This window comes from Limanda limanda, chromosome 6 (genome assembly GCF_963576545.1).
Source record: "Limanda limanda chromosome 6, fLimLim1.1, whole genome shotgun sequence".
Classification (NCBI taxonomy): Eukaryota; Metazoa; Chordata; class Actinopteri; order Pleuronectiformes; family Pleuronectidae; genus Limanda; species Limanda limanda.
Window position 1 is genome coordinate 26,980,538 of NC_083641.1, and position 12,787 is coordinate 26,993,324.

General features: G+C 37.7%; 3 protein-coding genes across 3 annotated transcripts; all 3 read left to right on the forward strand.

The window, feature by feature from the left end:
- On the forward strand, positions 1-1,170 carry LOC133003012 (optic atrophy 3 protein homolog). The gene is made up of 2 exons (XM_061072599.1): positions 1-142; positions 887-1,170. The coding sequence occupies exons 1-2, from the start codon at positions 1-3 to the stop codon at positions 1,168-1,170; spliced, it is 426 nt and encodes a 141-aa protein (XP_060928582.1).
- Positions 1,171-5,395: 4,225 nt separating this feature from the next.
- LOC133003913 (optic atrophy 3 protein homolog) lies at positions 5,396-6,764 on the forward strand. Its single transcript, XM_061073736.1, has 2 exons — positions 5,396-5,537; positions 6,448-6,764. The coding sequence occupies exons 1-2, from the start codon at positions 5,396-5,398 to the stop codon at positions 6,729-6,731; spliced, it is 426 nt and encodes a 141-aa protein (XP_060929719.1). The 3' UTR covers positions 6,732-6,764.
- Positions 6,765-7,601: 837 nt separating this feature from the next.
- opa3 (outer mitochondrial membrane lipid metabolism regulator OPA3) lies at positions 7,602-10,677 on the forward strand. Its single transcript, XM_061073272.1, has 2 exons — positions 7,602-7,755; positions 9,614-10,677. The coding sequence occupies exons 1-2, from the start codon at positions 7,614-7,616 to the stop codon at positions 9,937-9,939; spliced, it is 468 nt and encodes a 155-aa protein (XP_060929255.1). The 5' UTR covers positions 7,602-7,613; the 3' UTR covers positions 9,940-10,677.
- The last annotated feature ends 2,110 nt before the right edge of the window (positions 10,678-12,787 follow it).

Consider the following 12,787-nt stretch of genomic DNA (forward strand, 5'->3'; position numbering starts at 1 on the left):
ATGGTCGTCGGTGCCTTCCCCATCGCCAAGCTCCTCTACCTGGGAGTGAGGCAGATGAGCAAGCCGGTGGCGAACCGGATCAAAGCCGGAGCCCGGAGGAGCGAGTTCTTCAAAAGCTACATCTGCCTGCCGCCGGCCCAGAGTGAGTACCCGGGGGAAAAAACAGCAATAACATAATACATGGTTATACCACTTAAAATTAGATTAGATTCAACTTTATTGTCATTGCACAGTACAAGTATTTATACAACGAAATGCAGTTTAGCATCTAACCAGAAGTGCAAAAAAAAGCAGTAAAAGTGCAGAGTATTGTGCATATTAAAGTGAAAATGTAAATACATAAGATCTGTACAGTAAGAAATATATATGGAATATTACAGTATTAACAGGAATTGTATGATATAAGGACGATGAATACACTATGAGCAGGATAAAAATATAAATATGTATAAATATGAATACACTATAGGCGGGATAATACAGTAGTAAAAAAAGTAACAGTTAGTGCAAATGTACAAATGTTCAGTGGTTGGAGGAGGGGGTGTGGCAGTCCAAGCCAGGGTGGAGAGGGGGGGGGGGGTATAGTCAGTGGAGAAGGTTCTCATCAATGCAGATGCCAAGATAATTATAGTAGATATATAACTAATGTAAATATATATATTATTTGTCTCCTAGAACTTTAAGCAAAACAGCCTCTAGCTCTAAATAATTACCATAAACATTTCTATTATTCACACAAAACATTGCAACAGACGACGATCTTTGTTAATGTATTTGCAGGTGTATCATTCAGCACATTTGTGCATATTTGAGCAAACAAAGTCTTTTTTTTATTGAAAGCCTAACTTCCATGTGCTTGTGTATTGTTTGTTAATTTCCCTCACAGTTTACCACAGGGTTGAGATGAGAACCAAGATGCGGATCATGGGCTTTCGGGGCTCCACCATTAAGCCGCTGAATGAGGACAAGGCTGTGGAGCTGGGCGCAGAGTTGCTGGGAGAGGCCTTCATCTTCCTCATCGGCACTGGATGCATAGTGCTGGAGTACAGCAGGCAGGCCGCTAATTCCCGCAGCAAAGAGGAGGAGCTGACTGAGACCATCACAACCACGAGGATGATCATGTTAACCGAGGTCAAAACAGATGAATTTAGATCATATAAAATAAAATAAAAAGTGTAAGAAGCAAGAAGTGAAAAAGCTGCTGTGTTTTAAAAAACTACATTACACACAATGCCTTTAAGGTAAACATCACACGACTTCCAGAGTGATCCAAGTTCCGAAGAAATAAATTATATAAATTATAAATTAGAGCCTGTGTTGGATTTAATAAAAAAAACAATCTGGTTTTCTCTTTTAATTCAAGGTAAATAAACTTTTTTTCTTTTTAACTCTCTCTTTACCTTTTGACTCTTTTCTCAAATGTCTTTGTAGCGTGAGAGAAAGCAGGGATATTGATAGTTGCCACAACGCCACCTGGGGAGTTTCACCTCCAGGAATATTAATATATACTACGTGCGACAGCACAGGTTCTTGGATTCACTGGGGCAAGAGAAGTGTTTAAATTAATAGAGAATTACTTTAATAAATCAAATACATATTACCAAAGACACAATAAGCACACAAAAACACACCAAACACTTGAATTAAAATACTTACAAAAGGGGGAGGGATTAATAAAGCCGACCACCCGTGACACAGCAAACCAAACAAAACGGGTCGTGAAGAACTCCCACCACCAGGAATTGGGTCGCAGCCTCCGGGCCACAGCACCTACCAACAATAAAAAAATTAAAACAAGTCAAGGTTTTAAAACAAGTTAAACAAACAAAAATCAAAAATAACCTGCATACAAAACTATCTAAACACAATATAAATGGGGTTAAGACGTAACTTTAAAATACGGGCGTCCCCCCGACGTGTTCCCTCCAGGTGCCGTGAAGGTGTAGCGTGGAGTCAGTGGAGACAAAGATATTTATAATAGTGAGCAGGTCCTTAGGCTGAGCCAGGCAGTCTTTATACCACTCCTCCTTGCCTTGTTTCAGTCATCCAGACACTTGAAGTGTCAGGCCAAAGCAGCGTCTCAGCAACCCGGAGGGAGGGGTCTCCCAAATTGTAACCGATTCTATAGCCCAGCTGTAGATTTGCATATTGCGTCAGCATTCACTTTGAAACTAGCAGCTTAGTCATTAATAGGTTTTAATAATATCTTCTAACACTGTGCGTGTATCATCAGATCGCTGCAGTGAACGGGACTGAGCCAGAGAACGCACAGAGCACAGAGCGCACTGGAGATCACTTATAAGAAATGAGGAAACTTTCCAAATCATATCTCAGAGGAGGTGAGGATCCACTGATGTGAGGGAATCGGTCCGATGCTCTAAATAAATAAATACTGCCGTGACAGTGGAGCGTGGATCTGCTCGATGTGTGCATGTGAATGGAAAGAACCGCAGTAAAGTGAGCCGTCATCTGGGGAGCCAGCCGCCACTCGGGTTTTTGTTGCGCGTCTACTACTGCCTCATACGGTAAAGCGGTATAGATAGTCGGAGCGCTTAAAAAAGAACGAAAAGACAACTATATCTTAGTTATAGTCTCTCATTTGATTTTTTGTGTTGATCTTCATGACGTATCTGTTCATGTAAATGATGTATTTTTACTGCAAATTGAAGGGCAAGTCTGTAAAAAAGGACCACTGTATTCGTAATGTAACAATATTTGAAAGCTTATTAAAAATATTCCTTGAGACCTTAAAAGTTACTTTGAGTGGATTCTTGTTCATGGTGTCTCTGACTATACTGAGATATATTTTTTGTGTATTTCTACTGTAGAATTACTGAGAAAATGAAAGGTGAAATCTGTGAAAGGACGAATGTACAAGAATCCACTCAAAGTAACTTTTCTCCTGTATATAGGGGGGGGGTGAACGTCGCCCGTGTCCTCCTGTATATAGAGGGGGAGGGGGGGGGGTGAACGTCGCCCGTGTCCTCCTGTATATAGGGGGGGGGGGGGGGGTTAGACCGTTAGACAGTAAGTGGTTGGTGCAGTCGACTTGTTTAACGTTTGACCGGCAGCCACTGACTGGCTCTTAAAGTTTGCCCCCTGGTGTTCAGACCCGGCGTTGCCTCTATAGTATATAAGGTAAAACCATTGACTGTAAAACAGAGAGACACCCGGACAACATCCGGAAAACTAATGTAGCTCAAATCATCTCAACAGAAGAAGGAAACACCACTTACTTTCTCTAAAGGTAAGAACACATTCTATGAGCTCATATAAAACAACATCAACTTTGAAACTTAAATTGTTCTTATTATCAGGTTTCTTCTTCTCACTGTATTGTTGTATTGTTTTTCACTATTAATCCTTTGGTGCTAGTAGATATTTTATTATTATTATATTATATATATTTGTTCAGGTAAATGAATTGGCTTTTTAAGGGGTTTAACATGCTCAAAACGTTAATCAAAGTTTGCAGAATTTTAAAAGTAACTTGCACGTCTTTGTAATTGCTATCAAAGAAAAACATATTGTAATCTTTACTGCTATCGTTTTATTTCCTACATCCAGAAAACAATTCAGTTTGATTGTGTCAGTATAAAACTTTCTGATCCACACCAATTGGTGGCGTAATCTCGCTCTTTGCCAGCCCTTCCGAAAAACACCAGAGAAGAAGAAGGCAACGTTTCCATAGATAGGTAGCAGTGCAGCGGGAAGTGAACAACCACTAGGGGCAGTGAAGCACCACCCATCAGAGGCGGAGTATAACTTTAAACCCTTCATATTAAAGACGCCTGTAGCTCAAATCATCTCAACAGAAGAAGGAAACACCACTTACTTTCTCTAAAGGTAAGAACACATTCTATGAGCTCATATAAAACAACATCAACTTTGAAACTTAAATTGTTCTTATTATCAGGTTTCTTCTTCTCACTGTATTGTTGTATTGTTTTTCACTATTAATCCTTTGGTGCTAGTAGATATTTTATTATTATTATATTATATATATTTGTTCAGGTAAATGAATTGGCTTTTTAAGGGGTTTAACATGCTCAAAACGTTAATCAAAGTTTGCAGAATTTTAAAAGTAACTTGCACGTCTTTGTAATTGCTATCAAAGAAAAACATATTGTAATCTTTACTGCTATCGTTTTATTTCCTACATCCAGAAAACAATTCAGTTTGATTGTGTCAGTATAAAACTTTCTGATCCACACCAATTGGTGGCGTAATCTCGCTCTTTGCCAGCCCTTCCGAAAATCACCAGAGAAGAAGAAGGCAACGTTTCCATAGATAGGTAGCAGTGCAGCGGGAAGTGAACAACCACTAGGGGCAGTGAAGCACCACCCATCAGAGGCGGAGTATAACTTTAAACCCTTCATATTAAAGACTCCTGTAGCTCAAATCATCTCAACAGAAGAAGGAAACACCGCAAGAAAACACCACTTACTTTCTCTAAAGGTAAGAACACATTCTATGAGCTCATATAAAACAACAGCAACTTTAAAACTTAATTTGTTCTTATTATCATGTTTCTTCTTCTCACTGTATTGTTGTATTGTTTTTCACTATTAATCCTTTGGTGCTAGTAGATATTTTATTATTATTATATTATATTATATATATTTTTTCAGGTAAATGAATTGGCTTTTTGAGGGGTTTAACATGCTCCAAACGTTAACCAAAGTTTGCAGAAAATTGGTTTGTTTTTTATTTCTTTATTTGCTTATTTATATTTTAGTTTATGATCTTAGGTAAAAGTAACTTCCACGTTTTTGTAATTGCTATCAAAGAAAAACATATTTTAATTTTTACTGTTATCGTTTTATTTCCTAGATCCAGAAAACAATTCAGTTTGATTGTGACATTCACTTTCTGATCCACATGTCAACAAAAGGTGCTGATAGTGCGTCCTCTCGCTCTTTGCCAGCCACACCACAGAAGAAGAAGGAACTAGATATTTTGTTGATGGGTGTGTCAAACGGAGGACCGCCTTCATACACATAAGAGAATAGACTGTATAAGAGGCACTTGCTGGAGCTCAAGTAACAGCTACAGAAGAAGAAAACACAATAGGAAAACATATGAGCTCATATACAACAACAGCAACTTCCAAACTTAATTTGTTCTTATTTCATTTGTTTGTCCTTCTTATTGTATTGGTGCTAGTAGAAGTTTATTTTATTATTATAATAATTGTTGTATTATTTTTTCATTATTATTATTATTATTATTATATTATGTTATATACACATATTTTCAGGTAAATGAATTGGCTCTTTGAGGGGTTTAACATGCTAAAATCGTTAACCAAAGAAAATCATATTTTAATCTTTACTGTTATTGTTTTGTTTCCTAGAGCCAGAAAACAATTCATTTTGATTGTGTGTCCGCCAAGATGGTCGTCGGTGCCTTCCCCATCGCCAAGCTCCTCTACCTGGGAGTGAGGCAGGTGAGCAAGCCGGTGGCGAACCGGATCAAAGCCGGAGCCCGGAGGAGCGAGTTCTTTAAAAGCTACATCTGCCTGCCGCCGGCCCAGAGTGAGTACCCCGGGGAAATCCAAACAGCAATAACATAATACATGGTTATAACATTTAAAATAAGTTAAGAATGAATTAAAAGTAACACTGTTGAAGAGTAAATTAATAAAAATAGTGACAGCAGTAATCAAATTGAGACCAACAACAGTTAAAATTGATAGTATTGACAATTAATCCCCAGAAAGGGCCTCAGTGGTATTAATGAAGTCAACCTGAAGTTCTGTTGAAGTCTAAGTGTTGGAAAACAGTAAGAACAAGGAGATCTTCCAAGCTCAGTGTGGATCTTTGGCACCTGCAGGGTGAGCCATGGTAGTGATCAGGTAAAATGAGGACAGTAAGTCAGAGGGCCATGGGGTGCTTTCCTGCTTTTGTAAAACAGCTTTGTACATAAAGGTAAATGAACAAGTGTTTAAAATGTGCCACACAATGTTTATGAGTGGTGTGGGGTTGTGACTAATGAGAGCTTGAGGCTGTTGTTCTTACACTTCTAGACTTCTGTCAATTTCCGATGACAGAGCACGTGTGACGGCTCATGATTGGATACAGCATACAAAGGTTTTAGGTGGAGCTTGCTGCCTTCCATAAATAACGTCACGGTAGTCCAAAGATGGAGAGAAACACTGCTCACTAAATGTTTTCTTGTGAACAAACGGAAGCAAGATTTGTTCTTAAAAATAAATCCCAGTCTCATTCAAAGCTTTGACAACAACATATCAACATGGACATTAAAGGTCTGTTTCTCAATGACAGAACATCACACTCTAGCTCTAAATAATTACCAATGATTTTCATAGACATTTCTATTATTCATCATTCAGCACATTTGTGCATATTTGAGCAAACAAAGTCTTTTTCTATTGAAATACTAACTTCCATGTGCTTGTGTACTGTTTGTTCATTTCCCTCACAGTTTACCACAGGGTTGAGATGAGAACCAAGATGCGGATCATGGGCTTTCGGGGCTCCACCATTAAGCCGCTGAATGAGGACAAGGCTGTGGAGCTGGGCGCAGAGTTGCTGGGAGAGGCCTTCATCTTCCTCATCGGCACTGGATGCATGGTGCTGGAGTACAGCAGGCAGGCCGCTAATTCCCGCCGCAAAGAGGAGGAGCTGACTGAGACCATCACAACCACGAGGATGATCATGTTAACCGAGGTCAAAACAGATGAATTTAGACCAATCCATATAAAATAAAATAAAAAGTGCAAGAAGCAAGAAGTGAAAAAGCTGCTGTGTTTTAAAAAACTACATTACCAACAATGCCTTCAAGGTAAACATATCACAACTTCCGGAGTGATCCAAGTTCCGAAGAAATAAATTATAAAAATTATAAATTAGAGCCTGTGTTGGATTTAATTTTTTTTTTAAAAACCTGGTTTTCTCTCAACACAATGTTATGGGTGAGCGAGCAACCTCTGGCAAGATGGCCGCAATGTGGTGACGTCCGGCTCCGTTGGCCGGCATCGCAGACGAGACATCTAGTCTTTATATATATCTATGGTGAGTGGGTATGAGAAACGGAGGAGGAACTCCTTCATATAAAAAGCGCTTGCTGGAGCTCAAATAACAGCTAAGGAAGAAGGAAACACCGCATGAAAAAAACACTGTCACTACAGGTAAAAACCATAGACTGTATATACAGATTAATATATATACTATTAATCATTTGGTGCTAGTAGAAGTTTATTTTCATAATTATTATAATAATTTATTTTTTTCATTATTTTTATTTTATATATATAATTTGTTTTCAGGTAAATGAATTTGCTCTTGAGGGGTTTAAAATGCTCAAAACGTTAACCAAAGTTTGCAGAAAATTTGTTTGCTTATTTACATTTTAGATTATAATCTTGGGTAAAAGTAACTTGCAGGTATTTTTAAATGCTATCAAAGAAAACGTATTGTAATCTTTACTGTTATCGTTTTATTTCCTAGATCCAGAAAACAATTCAGTTTGTCAGTATAAAACTCTTTGATCCACTCGCTACCACTTGGTGGCGGTAGGGCGTACTCTCGCTCTTTGCCAGCCCGTCCGATAAACCCCAGAGAAGAAGACGGTGAACCGTTTCCGCCAAGATGGTCGTGGGTGCCTTCCCCATCGCCAAGCTCCTCTACCTGGGAGTGAGGCAGATGAGCAAGCCGGTGGCGAACCGGATCAAAGCCGGAGCCCGGAGGAGCGAGTTCTTCAAAAGCTACATCTGCCTGCCGCCGGCCCAGAGTGAGTACCCCGGGCTAACGGCTGCTAATGACCGCTAGCTCCGTGTCCGAGTCCCGGAAGGGAGATCGGCTCGGGCAGGGCCGGAACGACCAATCACAGGGCTCGGGTTATGACCGCTTATCCAATCACGTTCTGGGATCCATGTGGCTGACCAATAGCAGCGAGGGTAGCTTTGAAGAGGGCGGGTCTTGTCTGTCATTGAACAGGGTGAATAGAAGTGATTTTATCAGGACAGGAAGTGTCTTTACCTCAGGTCGCGTTCATTGTGTCCTATCAGGAGGACATGTTCATTGTGTCCTATCAGGAGGACATGTTCATTGTGTCCTATCAGAAGGACATGTTGTAGTTCTGTCACTGTGCTCTGATTATACTTATATTTAAAAAATCTAAGAAAATGGCCGTTGCAGCTAAACACATCATGTTATTAACACTATCTGCAATACAGGGAATAAGAAGCATTGAAATACAAACAGCAATAACATAAAACATGGCTATACCTATTAAGATAAGGTGAGAATTAATTAAAAGTAACACTGTTGAAAAGTAAATAAATACAAATAGTGAAACCAGTAATAAAATTGAGACCAACAACAGTTAAAATTGACATTATTGACAATTAATCCCCAGAAATGGCCTCAATGGTATTAGATAGATAGATAGATAGATAGATAGATAGATAGATAGATAGATAGATAGATAGATAGATAGATAGATAGATAGATTACTTTATTCATCCCCGAAGTGAAATTAAGTCGTCATAGCAGCCGGTATATTTGAATACAATAAAATACAATCCAATAGAATAAAAAATATTGAGGTATAAAGAAGTATTAATGAAGTGTGTGGAAAACAGGAAGAAAAAGCAGATTTTTCCCCAGCTCAGTGTGTAACTTTGGCACCTGCAGGGTAGGCTGTGTTTGTGATCGGGTAAAATGATGAGGACAGCAAGTCAGAGAGGCGGTGGGGTGCTTTACTGCTTTTGTAAAACAGCTTTGTACATAAAGATTTAAAAAATCAACAACAAGAGAGTAAAATGTGCCAGACAAGGTGCAAAGGTTATTGAGATACAAGACGGAATCAACATGTTTCCTTATTGAGTGGTGTCATGGGGGGTTGGGGATCAATGAGAGCTTGAGGCGGTTGTTCTTACACTTATAGACTCTGTCACGTCTGCCTAAAGGTGAGCGGTCAAATTCAGAACGTGTGACAGCTCATGAATGAATGCAAGATGAATTGCATGTAAAAGTTGTAGGTCGGAGCTTGCTGCCTTTCCATAAATAACATCACCAGTCCAAAGACGGAGAGAAACACTGCTTCACTAAAAATGTTTTCTTGTGAACAAACGGAAGCAAGATTTGTTCTAAAAAATGAATCCCAGTCTCATTCTCAGCTTTGACAACAATATATCAACGTGGACTTTAAAGATCAGTTTCTTATCAATGCAGATTCCAAAATATTTATAGTAAATATATAAATAAAGTAAATACATATTATTTATTGTCTCCTAGAACTTTAAGCAAAAAAGTCTCTCTTGCTCCAAAAAATTACCAGTGATTTTTATAGACATTTCTATTATTCACACAAAACATTGCAAAAGACCAACAAAATCTAAATATAGAATCTGCACTGTTTTTTTTATATTGTAAGTTTTTAGGCATTAAATTGCATTGTATTGTGTTTTCACTCATTGCTGCTATTTAGGTTCCTCCCTTGGACTTAATATTTTGCAGTTTAACCTTAAACTTCACTAGAAATAACTGTAAAACACAAATACAACCTGCTTATTTGAGAAACCAAGTATTTTATTGAAAGCCTTACTTCCATGTGCTTGTTTACAGTATGTTCATTTCCCTCACAGTCTACCACTGGGTCGAGATGAGAACCAAGATGCGGATCATGGGCTTTCGGGGCTCCACCATTAAGCCGCTGAATGAGGAAATGGCTGCGGAGCTGGGCGCAGAGTTGCTGGGAGAGGCCATCATCTTCCTCATCGGCACTGGATGTATGGTGCTGGAGTACAGCAGGCAGGCCGCTAATTCTCGCCGCAAAGAGGAGGAGCTGACTGAGACCATCACAAGCCTACAGACTCAACTAGCAGAACTCTCACTGACCACAGAGACTATGGATGCTCGCCTGAGAGAGTTCAACAGGCAGCTGGTGTCCTTTCCCACTCCAAATAAGTGATTAAATAAGTCATTTGCTAGATATTATGGCACTTTCTGTTGATCTGTGTGTGAAGGAATAATTGCACCAACTTAATACAGCCATGTGTACAACCTGAAGACAACCCTGCTTCACACACTGTCCCCTAAACCCATAACCTAGGGTGAAGAGGGGGACATGAGCATTTCAGTGGCCTGTGGATTCTTTCATTGGCTCAAGTTTTGAGCCTGGTTTTTAAAGGGGGATTGCTATGATATTCATAGTGTTTTTCTGTGGTTCATCTTGCATGTTCATAATAAGACTTGACTGTATATAAAGATTAAAATAGGAAGTGACCCTAAAGCTAATATATTTGATGACAAATTCAGCATAAAACCTTTTATTTCAGTGATTGTCATGGACCAGAATCTCATATCAAACACAGATTTCTATGCTCTATTGGCTTCATTTGAGACCCTGGGTCACATCAGTGATTTATTTTTGACATCTGCCCCTAAAGTTTCATAATCACATATCACGTTGTATTTACTCTGAATTCCTTGGCTGGTTTGTGTACACTGGATATGATGACATCTGTATATTGAGGGTGTAAAATAAAATGATATGCTGTCTGTTAATGGGGATGGTGCCACATTACAAGCAATTTGTCAAATTGTATTTGTATTCACAACTCATCACTCTGTACAAGGTGCATCCTACATGCTCTGTCATTAAGCCTGGATTGGTGTAAGGAAAAACTTAGCCAAATAAACTCTATGACATCCCCTCAGTAGTCAGTTACTAGATGGAAACAAGAAATGGGCAATAAAACAAAGATTCAGTGTGTATCGATGCGATTCTCCACCAGTAAAATGCCCCTTGTACAATCCATTCACCGAACATATTCTCACACTGCACAAATTGTTCTGGTTTTTACACTAAACATTTTATATTTCATACGCATTCTCTATTTCTTTACACTTAAGTATTATTATCCTTACACTTAAGAATAGAATGTTACTTATTAACGCTGATTAATACCTATTTTGACTCCAGCTGCTGTATTATTGCTAAATTCCACATCGTGTTTCCACGTTTATTTGTCACATACAGTTTAACACATTGTCAACAGTAGGATGTTGGACAAGAAGAAACCGGTCAGCTCAGCAGTCCAATAGTTAAATTAAAATAAAAGAAAGGTAGAAAGAGCCCACCATAATAAAGCAGAAATAAAATACAAAACAAAAACTACAATCATTCAAAGGTGCAGTGAGGCATTCGCTGCAAGTGAAATAACAACTATCTGTATGGAGTGTGTGTGTGTGAATAGTTGTGATTCACATTATTCCAAATAAAGAACAGGCAGGAAAAGGATGTGCAGATGGTTGTTAGTCATGATGAGTTAGAACCTGACAGCCTGTGGGACCAATTAAGGATATCATCTTTTAAAATAGCAATATATATAAACCTTATAAAATCATCCCATAGATCCTCTGCTGCTTTACAACAGTGTATTATCTCAATAATATTCATAATTAATATGATTAATACACCTCATTCAAAGGAGAGTTTGGGTTCTGTCTATTTACAGCAGTGATTAACCACGAGGAGAATAATATGTTAACCAGGTTCGAAACAGAGGAATTTAGACTAATCCAAATAAAAAAGAACCCGAGTAATACAAGAAAAGGCGGCTGTGTTTAAAAAACTACATTACCCAGCATGCCTTGAAGGTAAACATCACCCCACTTCCGGAGTGACCCAAGTTCCGAAGAAACCAAAACCAACTGAAACTCGTGATGTCGCCTCACAAACAAAACGTTAGGGCATTAGACACAACGCATCCAGACGAATTTTTATCAACAAAACATAAATACAGTAAAGATAAAAAGTCTTATAATACACGTGTATGTGTGTGTATGTACTCCTTGCACTGTGTACCCTGTACAACACTCCGCTCCATATACACTTATTTCACATCATATGTGATATGTGTTAATATAAACCATATTGATATTATATATCATTTGATATTATATATCATTTTATACAATAATATTGTCTTTTGCACACTCTGTCTACATATTCTTACACTCATAGTATATTATCTATTGTATAGTCAAATACTTATATCTATACCTCTACTATATATCATATATTATATCATACTCTCTGTATATTCTTTGTATACATTAGTCCACATACACATATTTATACATGTAAATGTATATGTAAATGTTATAATTATTACTATTATATTACTATTATTATTATATATACTGTTGCTGCCATTATTACTATATACTGCTATTATATTGGTATAATTACTATCATATATAAATATATATTATGATATATTATATACTATATATACTGTACTATTCTTATATACTGTCTAACAATAACATTACCATCATATCATCAGTACTATTACCATCATCTTGCCACTGCACCTTATCTACCTATTTATCTTGTGTTTCTGTTTTTTATTCTTTCTACCTCAATATTTTTTATTTTATTCTATTGTATTGTATTTGATTGTATTCAAATATACCGGCTGCTATGACGACTTAATTTCCCTTCGGGGATGAATAAAGTACTCTATCTATCTATCTATCTATCTATCTATCTATCTATCTATCTATCTATCTATCTATCTATCTATCTATCTATCTATCTATCTATCTATCTATCTATCTATCTATCTATCTATCTATCTATCTATCTATCTATCTATCTATCTACCAGCTATCTATCTATCTATCTATCTATCTATCTATCTATCTATCTATCTATCTATCTATCTATCTATCTATCTATCTATCTATCTATCTATCTATCTATCTATCTATCTATCTATCTATCTATCTACCTACCTATCTATCTATCT

What these genes read in the sequence shown, in the direction of transcription:
- LOC133003012 (XM_061072599.1), top strand. Translation starts at nt 1, where the DNA reads ATGGTCGTCGGTGCCTTCCCCATCGCCAAGCTCCTCTACCTGGGAGTG. An exon ending in CTGCCTGCCGCCGGCCCAGA is followed by an intron (nt 143 to 886) that starts GTGAGTACCCGG and finishes TTTCCCTCACAG; the next exon opens with TTTACCACAGGGTTGAGATG.
- LOC133003913 (XM_061073736.1), top strand. Translation starts at nt 5,396, where the DNA reads ATGGTCGTCGGTGCCTTCCCCATCGCCAAGCTCCTCTACCTGGGAGTG. An exon ending in CTGCCTGCCGCCGGCCCAGA is followed by an intron (nt 5,538 to 6,447) that starts GTGAGTACCCCG and finishes TTTCCCTCACAG; the next exon opens with TTTACCACAGGGTTGAGATG.
- opa3 (XM_061073272.1), top strand. Translation starts at nt 7,614, where the DNA reads ATGGTCGTGGGTGCCTTCCCCATCGCCAAGCTCCTCTACCTGGGAGTG. An exon ending in CTGCCTGCCGCCGGCCCAGA is followed by an intron (nt 7,756 to 9,613) that starts GTGAGTACCCCG and finishes TTTCCCTCACAG; the next exon opens with TCTACCACTGGGTCGAGATG.